Source organism: Jaculus jaculus, chromosome 8 (genome assembly GCF_020740685.1).
Source record: "Jaculus jaculus isolate mJacJac1 chromosome 8, mJacJac1.mat.Y.cur, whole genome shotgun sequence".
In the NCBI taxonomy this organism is placed as follows: Eukaryota; Metazoa; Chordata; class Mammalia; order Rodentia; family Dipodidae; genus Jaculus; species Jaculus jaculus.
Window position 1 is genome coordinate 72,265,080 of NC_059109.1, and position 22,223 is coordinate 72,287,302.

Below are 22,223 nucleotides of genomic sequence, written 5' to 3' on the forward strand. Positions count from 1 at the left end.
TGAATGGACTGATAAAGTTCCTGTGGTCACAGAGAGATGGAATGTTACAAGTCAAAGCCAAATTACCTTGGGCTACCTTTAGCTTCTTAATAGCCATTTATTACCCACCTCTGTGACTGAACTACCATTCTGGTGACTATTAGTTGATCAGGTGTAATCCTTTTTGAAATGCAAGAACAGACCCCAGCTTCCACCAAACCAAGGGCTGAGAACGTAATCAGATAGCATCTGAGGCCTATGGTGGAGATTTCCCCACTTCTGCTGCAACCTGCCTACCTGATGGACAGCTAGTATGTTTGAAAAGTGCCTTGATTTATGACTTTCTTTTGTTCTGTAGCTATAAAACCTTCATGAAATTGTTAACACTTTGGAACATGGAATTTGGGGTAACCATGGTCATTCATATTTGGCTCCAGAATAAACTCTCATACCCTTTGAGGTCAGAACTGTGTCTTTTGTGTCAACAGCTATGGTACCCAATGTGGGGACCCAAGGACAAGCCACTTCCAAATAGGATACAGCCAGCCGAAGCCAGGTACCAATGAAGGGGCCCAACTGTCCAATGTTGTCTCCTTAAGTGCAGGCTGGTGCACTTCTGGGGCTTGGACTTCCCTTGATTTGGTTGATGGGTCACTTGTTTATTCTAAGCTGGTCTTAGGATCCTTTTTCCTTGTCATTCCTATTGGATACTTGTTTTAAAAATAATTTGCTCTCAAAATGTGTGTTATTTGCTCTCAAAATGTTTGCTTTAAGGTATCCATTTTGTTTATTTTGAAAACATTTTGGTTTTGACCATTCAGTATGCTGTTTACACACAGATCTTTGAGAACATTTTAATAATTTATTTATTTATTTGAGAGCGACAGACACAGAGAGAAAGACAGATAGAGGGAGAGAGAGAGAATGGGCGCGCCAGGGCTTCCAGCCTCTGCAAACGAACTCCAGACGCGTGCGCCCCCTTGTGCATCTGGCTAACGTGGGACCTGGGGAATTGAGCCTCGAACCGGGTCCTTAGGCTTCACAGGCAAGCGCTTAACTGCTAAGCCATCTCTCCAGCCCTGAGAACATTTTAATTTTTTGACTATTCCATTTGATTTTTCTCTGCTAGCATTAAGATTTCCCACCTCCCCTACCACTTCTCCCAAGAAAGAGGAAATGTTTTATGGAAAAATCCAACCAACCAAAGAAAAAAATAGTCGGGCATGGTGGCACACACCTTTAATCTCAGCACTTGGAAGGAAGAGGTAGGAGATTCACCGAGGCCACCCTTTGAGACTACATAGTGAATTTCAGGTCAGCCTGGGCTAGAGTAAGATTCTAACTCGAAAAACCAAACAACAAAAACAAAAAAAAAAAAAAGAAGATGTGGTACATTTATACAATGGAGTTCTACTCAGCAGTAAAGAAAAATGAAGTTATGAAATTTGCAGAAAAATGGATGGACCTGGAAAGTATTATACTAAGTCAGGTAACCCAGGCCCAGAAAGCCAAGCGCCACATGTTCTCTCTCATATGTGGATCCTAGCTACAGATGACTGGGCTTCTGCGTGAGAATGAAAATACTTAGTAGCAGAGGCCAGTAAGTTGAAAAGGAGACATAAAGGGTGGAGAAAGGAAGGGAGGAGGATACTTAATAGGTTGATATTGTATATATGTAATTACAATGATAGTAATGGGGAGGTAATATGATGGAGAATGGAATTTCAAATGGGAAAGTGTGGGGGTGGGGAGGGAGGGAATTACCATGGGATATATTTTATAATCATGGAAAATGTTAATAAAAAATAAAAAAAAATCACTTAATAGGTACTCCAGCTGACACGAACATTTTGTTAATTTAACTTGCAAGTATTCGGAAAAAAATGGGGAAACCTAACTAAAAGTAAACTGAGTTTACATTTCCCACAATGGGGAACATTTAATCTTAAATTGGAGTTCATTTTTAACTATTTTTTTTTTTGAAATTCTAAAGTCCTACATATTATTTTTTGTTATAAAAAGAAAATCATAATGGGCAACCTACTTTAATTAAAATTTTAAAACATCTAAGAAACGATTAAACTGGCAATTTACAAAACAGTCAGAGTTTAGGGCCTATAAATTAAATTCCAAAATGAGTAAGAAAATTTGAGAGATTATATTAGAACTAAAGATAAATTGCACAAGATCTAACTATTTTCATCTCCTCTTCTTTCCTCTGATCTTGTCTCCTGCTCTCTCTAAGCAGAACAAAATCCCATATCAAAGGAAAGATTGTTATTTGTAAGATAAAACCTAGAAAATTCCATACTAGATTAAAGCCCTCATTTGTAAAGACTCTTAAAACAATCCTCACCCATGTTCTCAGGTACTTTCTTTTTTTGTTTTTGGCTTTTCGAGGTAGGGTTTTGCTCTAGCTCAGGCAGACCTGGAATTTACTATGTAATCTCAGGCTGGCCTTCAACTCACAGTGATCCTCCTACCTCTGCCTCCCAAGTGCTGGGATTAAAGGTGTGCACCACCACGTTTGACTCAGGCTCAGGTGTATACTTTCACTCCCCCTCTGAACACATCTTCCTTTGCTTACCATGCTGAAGTTCATAAAAATTTAACTCTGTTTCAAAATTGCTTTTCCTGGAATTACATAAATCCTAGATATAACCCGAGTTGAGGTCCTTAAAAGCCTAGGGAAATTCCTCAGGCCGTTGAAAAAAGACAATGTGGAGCTGTGTCTCTGGTCCCCTTGCTGCTGACATTTTGGAACTCACAAAAGATCCATATAAAACATTATGGGTAAGTGATAACTACTGATTCTCCTCAACTGTATTCTTCAATTGTATGATAGCTTAGTTCATTTACTTTAATCCATTTTTCTGGCCAAAAATCCCCTATAATATGTTCAGACAAAGAGACTCCCTACATGCTGTCCTTAAAATCTTTCATTTAAAGGAACTTACAGCCAGCCTTTCTCTTATAAGCCTGAGTCTGATCTGTCATTAAATCTATATCCTTACTAGATGATATTTTGTTGTATATTTTATTTATTTATTTGAGAGAGTCAGAACTAGAGAGAGAGAGGGAGAGAGAGAGAGAGGGAGAGAGAATGGCCACGCCAGGCCTCTACCCTCTGCAAACAAACTCCAGACGCATGTGCCACCTTGTGCATCTGGCTTACATGGGTCCTGGGGAATTGAACCGTGATCCTTTGGGTTTGCAGGCAGCCACCTTCACCGCTAAGCCATCTCTTCAGCCCCAGTCTTTTTTTTTTTTTTTTTTTTTTTTTTTTTTTTGGTTTTTCGAGGTAGGGTCTTGCTCTAGCCCAGGCTAATTTGGAATTCAAGGGTAGCCTTGAACTCAAGGTGCTCCTCCTACCTCTGCCTCCTGAGTGCTGGGATTAAAGGTGTGTGCCACAATACCTGGCTCTAGATGATATTTTGAAGGAGTTGCCCTAACTTTCAGGACAAAATTAGATACAAGAACAAACCATTTCTACCTTAAAAAACAAAAACAAAAACCTTCTCCCCTTTTAATGTTAGCTCTCAAAAAACAAATGACATTCAGAATCTGGGTAGACCTATTTGCATGTAATAATGATGGCCATGCTGTTAAAGTTACAATTAATATCTTACGCTTTTAAAAATAAAATTTAACTTATAGTTGTAACATGGGGACTTGGTACAATACTAATATAATAGTACAGATCAAGTTATTATCTATAAATAAAAATGATAATTATTTACATGCTAAAAAACCAATTTCTCCTTAAATTAGAGTTAGCCACTTCACAAGTTTATTGACATGAAAACAAGCTGACAAAAAAAAATTTAATTAAATTAAAAGGTAATTTCTTTTTTCAAGGTAGGGTCTCACTCTATCCCAGGCTGACCTGGAATTCACCATGTAGTTTCAGGGTGGCCTTGAACTCATGCCACCATGCCTGGCATAATATATTATTCTAAACATCAAATCAAATAAAGTATTCCATAAAAATAACTGTAAACACAGGGGGGAACATATGGTCAATCTAATTTTAAATATATAATGTCTAGTTGGCTAAAAATGTCTACTTTCCTCATGGGCTGCCTTAAGTTTGTTAGGCCAGACATTTATTTTTTATTTATTTAACTTTAAATATAACATTCCCACTATATGTCATGTGTACATGTTATATCAGACACAGAGAGCAAAAAAAAAAAAAAAAAAAAGTACACCTGGATTATGATGGCTAATAGAGTTAGCACCATCCAAGTATTTCTTCCATAATGGCTTTAACAGCATCTTCTCCTGAAGATGGTTTTCCTGCCCACTACTTAAGCCTCATCTGTACTATATCTTAGGAATGAGCCTTCCTAGCTATGTGGAACATGTTAAATATTATGTTTGGCCTTTGCATGCACAAAATGTGATGCCTGGCCAACAGGAGGAACTGTGAAATAAAGTTCCCAGAAAACAGCTATATCCACTGCACCTACTTCCAGCAAGCCTGAATTGACTGATACAGTTCCTGTGATCACAAAGAGATGGAATATCACAAGTCAGAGCCAAATTACCTTTAGCCCTTTAATAGCTCTGTATCTGAACTAACATCCTGTTGACTATCAGTTGATCAGGTATAATCCTTTTTGAAATGCAAGAACAGAACCCAGCTTCCACCAACCTAAGGGCTGAGAATGTCATCAGATAGCATCTGAGGCCTATGGTGGAGATTTCCCTGCTCTGCTGTAACCTGCCTACTTGATGGACAGCTAAGACATTTGTTAAGTGCCTTGATTTATGACTTTCTTTTGTTCTGTACGTATAAAACCTTCATGAAATTGTTAACACTTTGGAACATGGAACCTGGGGTAACCTAAATCTGTGCTCCCAGGCCATGGTCACTCATATTTGGCTCTAGAATAAGCTATCTCTTATCCCTTTGAAGTGAGAGCTGTTTCTTTTGTGCAGACACTAGGTTCCCAGCTAATGGGAGATTTGGGAATTAAGGCTTCCTGGAGGAAGTGTATTGCTGGGGGTGGGTATTATAGCCAGTGTTCGCCAAACTCTCCTGTTGCTGTGGTCCACCTGATGTTGGCCAGGAGGTGATGTCCACCCTCTGCTCATGCTATCATTTTCCCCGGCCATCATGGAGCTTCCCCTGGAGTCTGTAAGCTAAAGCAAACCTTTTTTTCCCACAAGTTGTTCTTGATCGGGTGATTTCAGTCACCAATGCAAACGACTGCAACATGGAGGAACAGCATTCTTTATAGTATTGCTTTTTTGTTTTGTTTTTTTTTTACTATGGCCTAGGCTGACATGGAATTCACTATGTAGTCTCAGGGTGGCCTCAAACTCACGGATCCTCCTACCTCTGCCTCCACCATGCCCGGCAATAGTATTGCTTTTTGTCAGTGTGGATTTTTTTCTTTTTTTGGTGGTGCTAGGCTCAGACTTAGGGCACAGCACATCCTAGATCCTAGACAAGTGTTTGGTTTTTTTTTGAGGTAGGGTTTTGTACTAGCCCAGGCTGACCTGAAATTCACTAGGAAGTTTCAGGGTAGCCTTGAACTTGTGGTGATCTTCCTACTTCTGCCTGTGATGAAAGGCAAGCACCACCACATCTGGCTTAAATTTCTGAAGGAATAATTTAAAAAAAGGCTAAAAATCAAAATGTCCAAAGTTCCCATACTTACCTCACGACACTGAATTTTAGATTATAGTTGCCACCACTCTGAATGATAGGAGGATAACACATTTCCACAGTGGAAGGGTCTGCCCCAGCTAGGTACTTTTTCTCTTCAATGGCCTTTTCTACAGACTCAGCCAATTTGCTATGCCGAACTTTCTGTAAGAGTACCCAGAAATAAAGTAACACATACTAGAGGGTAGTACATAGATGTGTTGGATATTTGGATGCTATTATCTAAAGACACTGTATGCACTGATACAATTGAATTCACAGCTATTTCAAGGATTTTCAGGTAAAATAATAGGCAACCTCAATAAACCATAGTGCATGTTTACTTATTTTGAAAGATGGCACAATTATTACCAACTTCAGTGTTAAAGTCTTAATTTCAAGAGAAGTTGAACACCTACCAGGAAACTTGCAAAACAGGACTTCACTACCACTGCTTCACTAAAATACTAAAAAGGTCCTCCCTCTTTTTACATTTACCTCATCTGCATCAACTATTTCCATGACTCTTTCCTTGAAGAATTTGTTGAAGACCTCAGAAGTGATGCTGGCTGCTTTCTTCATCAGGTTGAGCTCACCATCTTCCTTTACAGCAGTGGTATATGCCACAACTGCACTGATATCTATCTGCAGTCAAAGCGACAGGAGTTTCTAACATGAAAATATAGAATTGCTAGAAACATACCTTCTTAAGTGTTATTAGTCATGCTATCTGGTTATTTAAATAAACTTTATTAGTAGTCTGTAAAATGTTCAATCTCTTTTTTCAAAAAAATTATTTTTATTTATTTATTATTACAGACAGAAGGGGACAGAGAGTGAGAATAGGCATGCCAGGGCCTCTAGCCACTGCAAATCAACTCCAGATGCATGTGCCACCATGTGCATCTGGCTTATGTGGGACCTGAGAATTGAACCTGGGTCCTTAGGTTTTGCAGGCAAGTGGCTTAACCACTAAAGCCACCTCTCCAGCCCTCTTGTTTCGAATACTTTTATGTACAAGCAGAGAAAGGTAGAGAGGAAAGAAAGAGAGAAAGAATGGACACACCAGGGTCTCCTGCCACTGCAAATGAACTCCAGATGCATGTGCCACTTTGTGTATCTGGCTTTACATGGGTACTGAGGAACTGAACCAGGAAGCTTAGGCTTTGCAGGCAAGCACCTTAATTGCTGAGCCATCTCTCCAGTCCCCAGTCTCTTCTTGAACTGAATAAAAATAGCTCTCTCCCAAGTTATGTGTACATTCCAAAAGACATTAAGTTAATGCACCACCTAAATTTTCAATTTCTCTCTTCACAGGTTTTTATATATTTTTGGGCAAGAGGTTTTTCTCAACTTTCTTCTTTAAAGTGGCCAATGAACATGAGAAAAAAAGGAATGTAAATGAATGTAGTTTTCCCTAAATGAAAATCCTTCATCTATGAGGGAAGCCCATTATACTTCTCTCTTCTCCACTCAAATTGCTGCTTCCAGTAGGACTCTTACTTTGTCAAAGCCCTCTTTGTTGAGGCAGTCATTCCAGCTCTTCATGAACTCTCCAGGGAATTTGTCTTTGCTGAACACTCCAATCTTCTTGCCATTTTTGCTTTCTTTAATGGCTTCAATCATTTTGTCAAAGCTGCTCTTATTACTTTCATTCTATCAATCCACAAAGAAGGGGGTCTGTTAGTTTTAGAATTAGATTTCAAGCAGTGCAATATTTTAAATCATGCAAAGAGTGAATTCTCCCTGAAACCCTAATTACTTTTTTTATTTTTGGTTTTTCAAGGTAAGGTCTTGCTCTAGCTCAAGCTGACCTGGAATTCACTATGTAGTCTTAGGCTGACCTTTAACTCATGGCACTCCTCCTACCTCTGCCTCCTGAGTGCTGGGATTAAAGGTGTGTGCCACCATGCCCAGCTCTATTTACTTTCTTTAGGCAGACTATAACATACCAAATGTTAATACAAGTTTTCATTGGACAATTTCACATACTTCAGTGTTATGTAAGATAACAAACTTATTCTTTTTTTCCATGAAAAGAAACTCAAACACATATGTCAAGAAAATTATGACAATTAGGGCTGAAGAAATGGCTTAACAGTTAAGGCACAAAACTAAAAGGATCCAGGTTTGATTCTTCAAGACCCACATAAGCCAGACGTATAAGGTAGCACATGCGACTAGAGTTCGTGGCTAGAGGCCTTGGTGTGCTCTTTCTGCCTCTCTCTCTCTCTCTCAAACAAATAAATTTTTAAAAATTCTGACAATTAGCATGTCTAAGTTTTCTTAAGAATATTTAAGGTTGGATGCTTTAATTAAGGTATTCTAGTAAGAACAAATTATCTTTGAACATGGTCAAGTAAAGGTAGGGCTCACCAGACCACCACAACTCATTTATTTTGCTGTCAAACTAAAAGTTACTGCACTTTTTTCTACCTAACCAATAAGGAAGATGTAGCAAAACTGGCTACAATGTTTCTCTTGCAGTTCTAAGACTCCTAAGGCACTTATGTTCAGCACTTAAATACTTTCCCACTGTTGTAACACACTGATTATTAGTTGTTACCTTTTCTCTTATGAGCAGTGTTATGGCAGGGGCACCATTAGCATTCTCATTGCCCTTGGTATTGGCAATCTGTTTCAAAAACTCCACTTTTTTCTTGCTGGCCATAAAGATGATTTTGTCATCACAGAAGACCATGATTGTATCAGTCAGTTCATAACCAAATAGCCATGTCTATGGGGAAATACAACAACAACACAGTATTTACAGATAAAAACAGAGAAGCTTTTCTTTGGAGATGGCTATGAATACTGAGGAAACTCAAAATTCATCAAAGTGCTAAAAAGAAGTTTTTGAGAGTTCAGTGTTAAATGAGACCATCTCTATCATTCCCCTCCAAGGCTAAGTGAACACTGAGGAAGAGGGACTGAAAGAATGTCAGACCCACAGGGTACTTTAGGGTACTACCTACCCTCCCGACATGAACTGATCAGTGCATTCATGACCTCATAGTGGCTGTAGTTATCACCACAGACCTATATATAATACTGAGCCCATTAACATTTTGACATAAATGGAAGTGGACAAAAAAGAATGAGACATCAAAATAGGGGCTGGGGAGATAGCTGAGTGGTTAAAAGTACTTGCTTACAAAGTGTGCTGCCGGCTTGGGTTCAATTTCCCAGTACCCACATACAGCCAGATGTACAAAGTGGTACATGCATTAGGAGTTCATTTGCAACAGCAAGAGGCCCTGGTGAACTGATAATCACACACACTTTCTCCCCTTGCAAATGAGCATATATAAATAATAATAATAAAAGAAGTCTTCTTATAAAAGGAAAATTATCTATTCTTCCTTTCCTTCATATTTCTTCTTAGAATACAAATGGAATGACTGGAGTTTTAGCAGCCATTTTGTATCATGAGCACAATGGCTATACCCTATAGATGAAGAACAGAGACTATAATAAAGAATGGGTTCCTGAAAACTAGATTCTTCTAACTTACTCAGTAATTCCTATTTTCCTTAGGTTCTGAATCAGTGCTAAATGTAACTGGCTAGTCACTAGTCATTGCTGTGTATCTGAAAAAGATGATGCAGGGCCTCACTGTATATGGCCTCCCAAGTGCTAAGCAAATATTCTACAATATTACAATACTGCAAGGCATGGTGGCACATGCCTTTAATCAGGGCATTTGGGAGGCAGAGGTAGGAGGATCACTGTGAGTTCGAGGCCAACCTGAGACTACATAGTGAATTCCAGGCCAGCCTGAGCTACAGTGAGATCCTACCAACAAAAAACTACAATTCCAAATACTGCTTTAAATGACTCAGTGATAGTAAGAGCTGAAAACTCTAAATCTCTCACCTGTAAGGCCGTTGATTTGGCATAAACAATTTCTTCATCAACACCAACTGAAACAACAATGGCATCAATGTTGGCATATTCATCTTCTCCTTTCTGAAAAGAGGATAATTTGATTACTTGTTTTCATACTGGTAAAACAGGAATACAGATTTCAGGGTGTAACTTTTTTCCTAACAGAATTCCCAAGTTTATAGTACATGCCTGCTTGGTAAACTCAGTGCTATTAATTACTCTTTGCTTTTTTAAAAAAATTTTTAATTAATTAATTTATTTGAGAGAGAGAGAGGGGGAGGGAGGAAGGGAGGGAGGGAGGGAGAGAGAATGGGTGCACCAGGGCTCAAGCCACTGCAAATGGAACTTCAGATGCATATACCACCTTGTGCACTTGGCTTATGTGGATCCTGGAGAATTTAACCTGGGTCTTTTGGCTTCACAAGAAAGTGCCCTGAACAGGTAAGCCATCTCTCCAGCCTTGTTTTTTTCCCCAGCCTGCCCCCCAACCCAGGGTCTTGCTCTTGCCCAGGATGACCTGAAATTCACCATGCAGTCTCAGGGTGGCCTTGAACTTACAACTATCTACCCAACTATGCCTCCTGAGTGCAGGGATTAAAGGTGTATGCCACTATGCCTGGTTGTTTTTGTTTTATATTATTTTAATTAATTAATTATTTGGTTTTTCGAGGTAGGGTTTCACTCTAGCTCAGGCTGACCTGGAATTCACTATGTAGCCTCAGAGTGGCCTTGAACTCATGGTGATATTATCTCTGTCTATCAAGTGCTGGGATTAAAGGCATGAGCCACCACACCTGGCTAGTTTAATTTTTATTTATTTTTTGTTATTTTTATTTTATTTGAGACTGACAGACAGAGAAAGAGGCAGATAGAGGGAGAGAGAATGGGCGCACCAGGGCCTCCAGCCACTGCAAACGAATTCCAGACGCATGCGACCCCTTGTGCATCTGGCTAATGTGAGTCCTGGGGAGTCGAGCCTTGAACCAGAGTCCTTAGGCTTTACAGGCAAATGCTTAACCGCTAAGCCATCTCTCCAGCCCTAGTTTTTATTTTTTGTTAATGTTCAAAAAACTTTAATGAGCCAGGAGTGGTGGTGTATGCTTTTAATCCCAGCACTTGGGAGGCAGAGGTAGGAGGATCTCTATGAGTTCAAGGCCACCCTGAGACGACATAGTAAATTCCAGGTTAGCCTGAGCTTGAGTGAGACCCTAACTTGAAAAACAAACAAACAAAAAAATATTTAAATTACCTTTTTTTGAGCGGAGGATAAAGAATGGGCACATTAGGGCCTTTAGCCACTACAAATAAACTCCAGATACACGTGAATCTAAGCCATCTCTCCTACCATAACAAAATTTATGATACTAACATTCATGATTTCCACTTCTTCAGTGGGAGACATTTGAATGAAAATGGAATAATCCTAACTCTTCTGGCCTTGTTTCAGTTATCCATAAAGGGACCTGATTCCATTTTTATTTTTTTTTTAATTTTTTGATTTTTGAGGTAGGGTCTCGCTGTGGCCCAGGCTGACTTAGAATTTACTAAGTAGTCTCAGGCTGGCCTCAAACAGCAATCCTCCTACCTCTGCCTCCTGAGTGCTGGGATTAAAGGTGTGTGCCACCACACCTAGCTCAGTTCCAATTTTATTTCATTATCAATACAAACTGCTGTAAGCCATACTGATATGCAGAACACTCCAAAGGGATGGCCTGAGAGTCAGCTAATATTCCTTGGAGTAAAGTATACCTCAGTTTGAAAAAGGACTGTATACTGAGATAACCATTTTCCTAATAACCCTATTTATAAACACAATATTTAAAATGGCATAAATATGTTTGTATTCAAGTCACAGGGCAGCCCAGTCCCAGAAAGTTCAGGTTAGCTCAGACTAGAGAGAGACCCTACCTTGAAAAAAAAAAAAAAACAAAACTATAGAGAAAAAGAGAGAGAGAACACATAAGGGCCTCTTGCCACTACAAATAAAATCCAGATGCATGAACACTTTGCACATCTACCTTTACATGGGTACTGGTAATCAAACCTGCTATGTAAGTCTCTCTAATGAGTCATTTCTCCAGCCCTGCCAATCTTTCTTTTTTTAAAAAATATTTTTATTTATTTTTTTGTAAGGAGAAAGAGAGAGGGAGAGAGACAAAGAAAATGGGTACAACAAGGTCTTTTGTCACTGCAAACAAACTCCAGATACATGTGCTAACTTTGTGCATCTGGTTTTATGTGGATTTGGGGAATCAAACCCATGCTGTCAGGCTTTGCAAGCAAATGCCTTTAACTGCTGTGATTTCTCTTCAGCCCCAGAAATGCCAGTCTTTATAGTAGTATAGAACTTTGCAAGGAGTTCCTAGTTGGAAAATCTCATGTTCTGGTTATTAAGCTACAGTAATAAGAGTACGGTTCTGAGCCAGGCGTGGTGGCACATGCCTTTAATCCCAGAACTTGGGAGGCAGATGTAGGAGGTTCTCCATGAGTTTGAGGCCACCCTGAGACTTTGTAGTGAATGCCAGGCCAGCCTGGGCTAGAGCGAGACCCTACCCCATAAAACCAAAACAAAACGAAAGTATGGTTCTGGTATGATAGACAAGTAGCTCAATAGAATTGAGAGTAATGGCTTAGCGGTTAAATGCTTGCCTTTGAAGCCTGAGGACCCTGGTTCGAGGCTCAATTCCCCAGGACCACATTAGCCAGATGCACAAGGGTGCCCATGCCTCTGGAGTTCATTGGCAGTGGCTGGAGGCCCTGGCACACCCATTCTCTCTCTCTCTTTCTATCTGGCTTTCTTGCTCTGTCACTCTCAAATAAATAAATCAAAACAAAAAATGAACAAAAAAAAATAAAGAAAGAAAAGAAAATAAGAATTGAGAGTCCAGAGGCAAGGTGACCTTAAACTCACTTATCCTCCTGAATAGTGGCATTTAAGGTGTGTGCCGGCATGCCCAGCTCACTTAATTTGATTGTCAAGGTTGTCAAAACAATTGAACCTAGGGCTTTCTTCATGCTAAGCAGGTAGGTGCTCTACCACTAAGCAACACTCCCCATCTCTTTGTCAACACAACTCAATGAGGAAACAAATGTTGATGGGATAACTGAATGAATATACACATACAAAAGAATAAAGTTGGGTTTTTGCAGATACCATAGTAAAAATTATTTCAAAGGAAATTGCACCTGAATGTATGAGCTAAAACAAAACTAAAGCTACTGTAGAGGCATTGGTTAAAATCATCATTAGCTTGGATTAGGTGAAATCTCAGACTGAAGACACCAGAAACCTAAGAAAATGGAATTTCTTTGAAATTAGCAACTCAGAGAGACCCTACCTCAACAACCCCCCTCCAAATAAAAGGCTGGGTGTGGGACTTCAGGTTAAGATGGTGGCTTAGGAACCATGCCAAAGCAGTCCAGGGGAGAAAAAGTGAAAAAACCCTAGGAAAACACACTCTTCTAATAAAAAGTAAGATAAATGATAAATTACCAACTTCAGCAGAGAAGTAAGAGATTCAGAGCATCTAGAGATCACAGAAGCAGGCAGAAGTGGCCCAGCACCAGCAGCACCAGGTCAATGTGGCCACAGCCGCAAGGCTTGCCCTGAGCCGCAGGAAGAGGCAGATGAGAAGATTCTCTACTCACAATGGCCTCCTCGAAAACTCAAGAAACATGAAGGGAAGATGGCAGGGACCAATGGAACGTCTGGTGAGGAAGAGGATTGCAAGGACTAGTGGGAGAACTTCAGCCACCCTCCACAGCCTCCTTCCCTCATAGCCAACACCAACACCAGCAAGCAGCAGAGACCTGGGGAAGGGAGCTCACCGACACACCATCCCACACAGGTGATCAGAGCAGCAAACCACTAAACCAGCCAGCCTACCTGACCCACAGCACAGCAAAGGACCCAAGTGGGTATGCAGCATAATTGGGACAAAAGCCATCCTAAAAGGTAACTGGGGTTACACCAGGTCAGTGCCCACCAAATAAGCCTGGTATATAAGCTAGAATCAGAACTATGAAAATAGATTCTTTTCTCCCTCCATGCACAAGAATTAAGTCCAAATGGATTAAAGACCTTAACATCAGACCTGAAAGTATGAAACTGCTAGAGGAAAAAGTAGGGGCAACCCTTCAACATATTGGTCTTGGCAAAGACTTTCTGAATATAACCCCAACTATTCAGGCATTAAAACCACACATTAACCACCAGGACCTCAAGAAATTAACAAGATTTTGTATGGCAAAGGACACTGTGAGTAAAGCAAAGAGGCAACCTACAGAATGGGAAAAAAAAATCTTTGCTAACTATACATCTGACAGAGGATTAATATCCAGGATATACTCAAACTCAAAAACTCTAAAAACTAAATAATAAGAAATCAAACAACCCAATTAAAAAATGGGCTATGAAACTAAATGCTGGCGAGGATGTGGAAAAAGAGGAACCCTTCTACACTGCTGGTGGGAGTGCAATCTGGTCCAGCCATTGTGGAAATCAGTGTGGAGGTTCCTGAGACAGCTAAAAACATATAATCCATATAAACCAGCTATAAGCATTCCTAGGCATATATCCTAAAGACTCATCTCATTACCTTATATATGACTGCTCAACCATGTTTACTGCTGCGCTATGCACAATGGCTAGGAAATGGAACCAGCCTAGATGTCCCTCAACTGATGAGTAGATCATGAAGATATGGCATATTTACACAATGGCATTCTAGTCAGTAGTAAAGAAAAATGAAGTTATGAAATTTCCAGGAAGATGGATCTGGAAAGGATTATACATAGTGAGGTAACCCAGGCCCAGAAAACCAAATGTTCCAGGTTCTATCTCATATGTGGATCCTAGCTACAAGTGATTGGATTTCTATGTGAGTAGGAATAAAATTCAGCAGAGGACAGTAAGCTAGAAAGGAGATATAAAGGGAATAGAGACAGGCATGGTGGCACACTCCTTTAATCCCAGCACTTGGGAGGCAGAGGGAGGAGGATCACCAAGAGTTCGAGGCCACCCTGAGACTACATAGTAAATTCCAGGTTAGCCTGAGCCAGAGTGAGACCCTACTTCAAAGAAAACAAAAAAGTATTAGAAAGGGAGGGAAGGCAAACTTCATAGGATAATATTGTATAAATGTAATTAGAAGAACAGATTAATTGGCGTGAAAAGGCCTAAGTGAGGTCAGGGGAAGACACTAAGTAAAGGAAAGGTGGGGGGATGCCTAATCAAAATCTAACAGGATATAAATAAGTCACACAGAAACCTACTTTTTTGGACAATCGAACACTCAGAAGCCATAGATTGTTAATAGAAAAATTTCAGTGCCAGGGATGGATACCTTCCAGTTAGTTGTTGGCTAGGAATGTCCCTGATACCCATTACAGGCCACTGCCAAGGCCCTTGGTTTCCCACCAGGAATAGATGGTAAGATACTAATGCTGAAGACTCCACATACTTGGGCTACAAGATCACTGAGAAATCCTGCTGGAGCTGTGCTGAAAACTTCCTCCATGTAGACCAGCAGACAGAAAAGTGGAAAAAGCCACGCTGTATGCAGTTCAATGGGAGAGAGAACACTCAAAAGAGAGGATACTCAACCGTGGATACTGCAATCCTTAAATCTGGCCAGCCAGGCCACACGAGCCAATGGGTACAATAATGGCATGTCTGTTATGGGGGAAACCAACTGCCCTCTAATTTGACTGGAGGCCCACTCCATGGGAGGGAATATATCCCTGATACTGAAAACCTACAAGAGGGGTAGTCATGAGCCCTAGGGGTGTAATGAGTCCTGGTGTCTGGCTAAATGCATATACTATGCTCATCAAACTGTCCAGTAAGCACTTCTATTAATGTTCACACCTATATGTTAATGCTACTCTCACTTTTGGTTAGAGAACCTTATCTTTTTAGATGGCAGTGACCTTGGGATGACTCAGAAGGCACCATGGTGCTGAGAAGTGAAAGAGGAACGCTCAGCACTGAAATATCTCTATTACAACTTCCAAGGCTCAGGGTCCATTGTCGAGGAGGTGGCAGAAAGAATGTAAGAGCCATAGGAAGGATAGGACTCCTTATAATGTGTTCCTCCAGACACAAAATGGCCTGGATAGCCATGACCTCACAGTGCCTGACACTACCTACACAAGACCATCATAATAGGAGGAAAAGATCATGACATCAAAATAAAAGACAGACTGATTGAGATGGGGAGGGGATGTGTCTGATGGAGAGTAGTTTCAAAGGGGGGAGGGGGGGAGGGGAGGGGGGGAGGGAACTACCATGGGATATTGTTTACAATTATGGAAGTTGTCAATTAAAAAATTTAAAATTAAAAAAAAAAAAGAAAAACCTGGGTGTGGTGGCACATATCTTTAATCCAGAAAGGCGGAGGTAGGAGGATTACCATGAGTTTGAGGCCACCCTGAGACTCCATAGTGAATTTCAGGTCAGCCTGGACTAGATTGAGACCCTACCTTGAAAAACAGATAAACAAACAAAACAATCTCTTTGGATTGGAGAGATGGCTTACCAGTTATTGTGTTTGCCTGCAAAGCGAAAGGACCCAGGTTCAACTCCCTATGACAGAGCCTGATGCACAAGGCAGTGTATCCATATGGAGTTTGCAGCATTTGGATGCCCTGGAGCACCAATTTTCTATCTGCCTCTTTCTCACTTTGTCTCAAATAAATACATACATTAAAAAATTTTTTTTAATTAATGAAAATTCCAGCACTCAGAAGCAGAGGTAGGAAGACTGCCACAAGTTCAAGGCTACCCTGAGACTACATAGTGAATTCCAGGTCAGTGTAGCCTAGAGTGAGACTCCACCCTGAAAAAAAATCAAAACTAAATAAATAAATGTTTACCTATGACAAATTATTTTTCTCCTAGTAATTTGCTCAAGAGAAATGTGTCTAAACAAATGCAAATTCACAAATATTTATGGCAGCGTTATTCATAATAGACCATAAACAGAAAAAAAAATCCTCAAGTCCAATAACTACTGGTTCAGGTGAAGTATTGATATGTTAAATCAACAAAACTAGACCCACAGCTATTATTAAATAGCCGAATTTATATCAAATGTTAGAATAGACAAATCAATAGTAATGGACTGCATGGGCTAGAGTGATGGCTTAGAGGTTAAAGGTACTTGTCTGCAAAGTCTGACAGCCTGGGTTCAATTCCTCAGTACTCACATAAAGCCATATATACAAAGTGGCACACGTGTCTGGAGTTTGTTTACAGTGGCAAGAGGCCCTGGTCTAACCTCTCTCTCTCTTTGCTTGCAATAAATAAAAACAATGGCATTTCTGGATTTCTCTATTGACCTTTTAGATTTTCATAAAAATAGGGTCATGCTATGTAGCCCAGTATAAACCTGAGCTCACAATCCTCTGCCTCGGTGACCCACATGATATTGGTGCGGGCTACTACATTTAGTTTATTCTTCTCTTGGTTGACAAATATCTTACTATATTTGCACAGGATATTTTCCTTATGTACTCATCACCTGATGGACAAATAGGCTGAGCCCATATCTAAGCTATCATGAACAGTACCATAAGAAACACACAAGTGTGGGTATTTCTCTGATATGCTGCTTTAATTTTCTATACACACAGAAGAAGGGAGGGAAGATAGCTGGATCTGAGGAATCTAAATACTGTTCTTCATAATGGCTGTATTAATTTACCTACCCACCAACAGCATTTGAGAGTTCCTTTTTTTCCTTATCATTGCCAGCATCCATTACCTTTTTCGTATAATAGTCATTCAAACTAGGATAAGTGTATAACTAAGATAGTGTATCACTGTAGTTTTGATTTGCAATTCTTGATGACTAATAAACTTTTAAAAAGGCACCAAAAGCCAGGCATGGTGACACATGCCTTTAAGCCCAGCACCAGGGGGCAGATGTATAAGGTTTGCTGTTGAGTTCAATGCCAGCCAGGGACTAGAGTGGGGAGTTCAGCCTGTGCTAGCATGAGACCCTATCTCAGAAAACAAAAAAGGTTCTACAAAGTACAAGTTAAGTAAAATACACATATTTAATAGAAAATACACCTTTTCACTAAAACACATTATAGTAAAGCTATAATTTTTTATCTGTTTTAGTTACCAAATTAAAGGGAGTAACTTTTGTAGAGTTCTAATGATAAAAAGTTGGTATTTTTGTGCTGGCTCCCTGGGAAAAGTAGCCATGTAAAAAGCTGGGTGCAGCTGTGCATGCCTCCGACTCCTGAGACTTGACTACCAGGGACTTTAAGCCCCAACTCCTCCACTTACTATGGCCTAACTTTGTCTTCATGTCTTCAGGTATGCTCTCGAAAATTATGAGTTAATGTTAGTTTGTGTCTAGCCCATAGGAATCAAGTATTCATCTCTATTGAAGAATAAAATGGCTCCTAACTAAAAATGGCTATGTATGAAGAAGAGACACAGGAATCCTCATAGTTTGTTGGCTAGCCATCCTGGCTTTCCCAGTAATAAACAAGGGATCCTGACTCAAAAAAGGAGAGGATTTAATACCTGGGGCTGCTCTCTGACCTCCACATGAATGTGAACACACTTAAATACACATAGAGACTTTAAAAAAAAAAAAAAAAAAAGAGCATAATCCAAAAGGAGATGATTTCAGGTGGTATGGCTCCAAATAAACACAGAGCAAAAATGTTATTTAGGTTTCAATTTTCCCCCTCTTTTCATTTTGTTAAAAGAATTAAATTATTTATTTATTTGAGGGCAACAGAGATAGAAAGAGGGAGAGAGAGAGAGAGAGAGAGAGAGAGAGAGAGAGATGGGGGAGGGGAATGGGTGCGCCAGGGCCTCCAGCCACTGCAAAGGAACTCCAGATGCATGTGCCCCCTTGTGCATCTGACTAACATGGGTCCTGGGGAATCGAGCCTCGAACTGGGGTTCCTAGGCTTCACAGACAAGTGCTTAACCGCTAAGCCCTCTCTTTTCTTTCTTTCTTCCTGTTTTTTTTTGTTTGAGGTAGTGTCCTGCTCTAGCCCAGGCTGACCTGGAATTCACTCTGTAGTTTCAGACTGGCCTCAAAATCACAGTGATCCTACCTGTGCCTCCCAAGTGCTGGGATTAAAGGTGTTGGCCAACATACCTGGCTCCTCTTTTTTCTTTTTGAGGCAAGTCCAGCAGACTGCCTTTTTTTTTTTTTTTTTTTTTTAAATGCGAGAGTGAGAGAGAGAATTGGCATGCCAGGATCTCCAGCCACAATTAAGCTCCAGATCCATGACCTCCCTTGTGGGCCTGTGTCACTGTGCATCTGGTTTACGTGGGAACTGGATAGTTGAATGTGAGTTCTTAGGTTCTGTAGGCCAGTGCCTTAACCATGAAGCCATCTCTCCAGACACTTAAATCTCTTTTAATCTTGGTTACATAAAGAATGTAAGGGTTAGCCAGGCGTGATAGTGGTGCATGCCTTTAATCTCAGCACTTGGGAGGCAGAAGTAGGAAGATTGTCGAGTTCAGGGCCACCCTTAGCTACAGTGAGACCATGGAAAACCAAAAAAGGGCTGGAGAGATGACTTAGTGGCTAAGGTGCTTGCCTGTGAAGCCTCAGGATAGAGGTTTGATTCTCCAGGTCCCACGTAAGGCAGATGCACAAGGTGGCAGGTACATGTGGAGTTCGTTTGAAGTGGCTAGAGATGCTGGGCATCCATTCTCTCTCTCTTTCTCTAATAAATAAAAATAAATTTTAAAAAAAGGATGCAAGGGTAGTGCCAATCTTTTAATGCTTGCTACAATTTGTCAACACAGCTGTGTTTACCGTCACTTTAAAAAGTTTTTAAAAATATTTTTATTTGCAAGCGGGGGGGGGGGGGAGAGAATGGGCACATCAGGGAGGACTGCCATTAGTTCAAGGCCACCCTGAGACTACATAGTGAATTCCAGGTCAGCCTGGGCTAGAGTGAGACCCTACCTTGAAAACCAAAAGAATAAAACAAAACAAAGAGGACTGGAGAGATGGCTCAGGAGTAAAGGCGCTTGCTTGCAAAGTCTGATGGCCTGGGTTCAATTCTCCAGTGCCCATGTAAAGCCAGATGCACAAAGTGGCGCACAGATACAGAGTTTATTTGTATTGGCTGGATGTCCTGACACACTCATTCTTTCTTCCTCAAATAAATATGGAGAGATGGCTTAACAGTTAAGGCACTTGCCTGCGAAGCCTAAGGACCCAGGTTCGATTCCCTAGTACCCAAGTAAGTCAGATGCACAGGGTGATGCATGCATCTGGACTTTGCAGAGGCTAGAGGCCTTGGCGTGCCCCTTCTGTCTCTCATCTGCTTCTCTCTCCCTAAATTTACTAAATAATTTTTAGCCAGGCGTGGCGGTGCATGCCTTTAATCCCAGCACTCGGGAGGCAGAGATAGGATGATAGTCATGAATTCAAGGTCACCTTGAGAATATAGAATGAATTCGAGGTCAGCCTGAGCTAGAATGAGACCCTAAAACCAAAAGTAGCAGACAGTTGAGCAGTAGTTAGCTATACACCAAGTAACTAACAAGAACTCTTGCTGGGAAGTTAATAATGCCTTGTAGAATTCCAGTGGGCTCACAGCCAAGGAGGTACTAACCAGGTATCAAGGAAGGGAATGGGGTTGTGGTTAAGAAAGATGGGTAAGTAAGGTCAAGAGATGTATCTCCAGTTTCCCAAGGTCTTGAGATAAGGCCACCTAGTCTAATTCCTTTGCCAAAGATTTTAATCTTCTTTGAAAACCTTTGTTGAAGCAATGGGCCAGATTCAAATACCAGGCTTACCAGGATGTGCTAAAACTAGAGTCAAATCAGAAGTCTGCATTCTAGACTATAGTATTTACAAACAAATAACAAGATGAGACAGAGATAAGTAGTGAGGATTCTGAACATCCTGACTGAATTAATAAAAAAAAATTACTTTTTAATACATCTGGGGGTTTTTTATGGAATAAACCTAGCCCATACTCTATAGTAACATAGTCCACTTTAGAGGTCCCATTCATACAGTTTTTGGACTTCAGAGCCTTATTTTTATAATGGAAAAGCAGCCACAGGTCTATTTTTTTCTTTTAGTCGGGTTCTACTATGTAGCCTATGTTGCTTAAAGTCCTCCAGCCTTATAATCTTAAGTGCTGAGATTTCAGATACACATACCATGCCTAACTTTCATTTTGATTTCTTAGATTCCCAAAACTAAAGAGATAGTAAACAAGCTCATAGGAACAAAACAAAGGGCCAAGAATTTTTACAAAAGCTCCCCCTGGGGCTGGAGAGATGGCTTAGCCATTAAGGCATTTGCCTACAAAGCCAAAGGATCCTGGTTTGACTCTCCAGGACCCAAGTAAACCAGATGCACAAGGGAGCACATGCATCTGGAGTTCATTTACAGTGGCTGGATGCCCTGGCGTGCCCAATCTCTCTTTTTCTGCCTCTCTATCTCTCTCGCAAATAAATAAATATATATTAAATAATTTTCAAGCTGGGTGTACTGGCACACACCTTTAAATCCCAGCACTCAGGAAGCAGAGGTAGGAGGCCACCCTGAGACTACACAATGAATTCCAGGTCAGCCTGAGCTAGAGTGAGACCCTACCTTAAAAAAAAAAAAAAAAGGTTCGGGCCAGGCGTGGTGGCGCACGCCTTTAATCCCAGCACTCAGGAGGCAGAGGTAGGAGGATCGCCGCGAGTTCGAGGCCACCCTGAGACTCCATAGTGAATTCCAGGTCAGCCTGGACCAGAGTGAAACCCTACCTCGAAAAAACCTAAAAAAAAAAAGGTTCCCCCTAAGAAATATATAATCATACATGGGCTGGAGGGATGACTTAGGGGTTAATGTGTTTGCCTGCAAAGCCAACGGACCCAGGTTTGATTCCCCAGGACCCACGTTAGCCAGATGCACAAGGGGGCACACACATCTGAAGTTCGTTTGCAGTGGCTGGAGGCCCTGGTGTGCCCATTCTCTCTCTGCCCTCTTTCCCTGTCAAATAAATAAATAATAAATAAATAAAATCATACATTACTTAATAGAGATACTAATTAAGAAATGAGTATTAGAGGCTGGACAGATGGCTTAGAAGGTAAGACCTTTGCCTGCAAAGCCAAAAGGACCCGGATTCAATTCCCAGGTACTCATGTAAAGCCAAATGCACAAGGTGGTGCATTAATATGGAGTTCATTTACAGTGGCTGGAAGCCCTGGCATGCTCATTCTCTTTCTCTCAAATAAATAAATAAAATAAAGAAATGAATATTAGGTAATGCCATTATTTTTATACCTGATCATTTATGTTTATTTCTGTTGTGTTCACAATAGCTAGGAAACGGAACCAGCCTAGATGCCCATCAAACTGATGAATGGATAATGAAGATGTGGTCCATTTACAGAGTGAAGTTTTTTTCTTTTTTAGGTTTTTCGAGGTAGGGTCTCACTGTAGCCCAGGCTGACCTGGAATTCGCTATGGAGTCTCAGGGTGGCCTCGAACACACGGCAATCCTCCCACCTCTGCCTCCCGAGTGCTGGGATTAAAGGCGTGCACCACCACTCCTGGCCAGAGTAAAGTTTTATTCAGCAGTAAAGAAAAATGAAATTATGATATCTGCAGGGAAATGGATATGAAAAAGGCTATAGTAAGTGAGGTAAACCAGGTTCGGAGACTCAAATGCCAAATGTTCTCTCTTAATGGGTAGATCC

General features: G+C 40.7%; 1 protein-coding gene across 1 annotated transcript in view; it reads right to left on the reverse strand.

Annotated features, from left to right (window-relative positions):
* Supt16h (SPT16 homolog, facilitates chromatin remodeling subunit) overlaps positions 1 to 22,223 on the reverse strand; it is a 58,538-nt gene that overhangs the window by 31,496 nt on the left and 4,819 nt on the right. The window contains exons 2-6 of the mRNA XM_045156833.1: positions 9,512 to 9,604; positions 8,202 to 8,372; positions 7,139 to 7,291; positions 6,134 to 6,280; positions 5,649 to 5,800 (exon numbers count right to left, since the gene is read on the reverse strand). Of these exons, the coding sequence (XP_045012768.1) occupies positions 5,649 to 5,800; positions 6,134 to 6,280; positions 7,139 to 7,291; positions 8,202 to 8,372; positions 9,512 to 9,604 (716 nt within the window). The remainder of the gene's footprint in view (positions 1 to 5,648; positions 5,801 to 6,133; positions 6,281 to 7,138; positions 7,292 to 8,201; positions 8,373 to 9,511; positions 9,605 to 22,223) is intronic.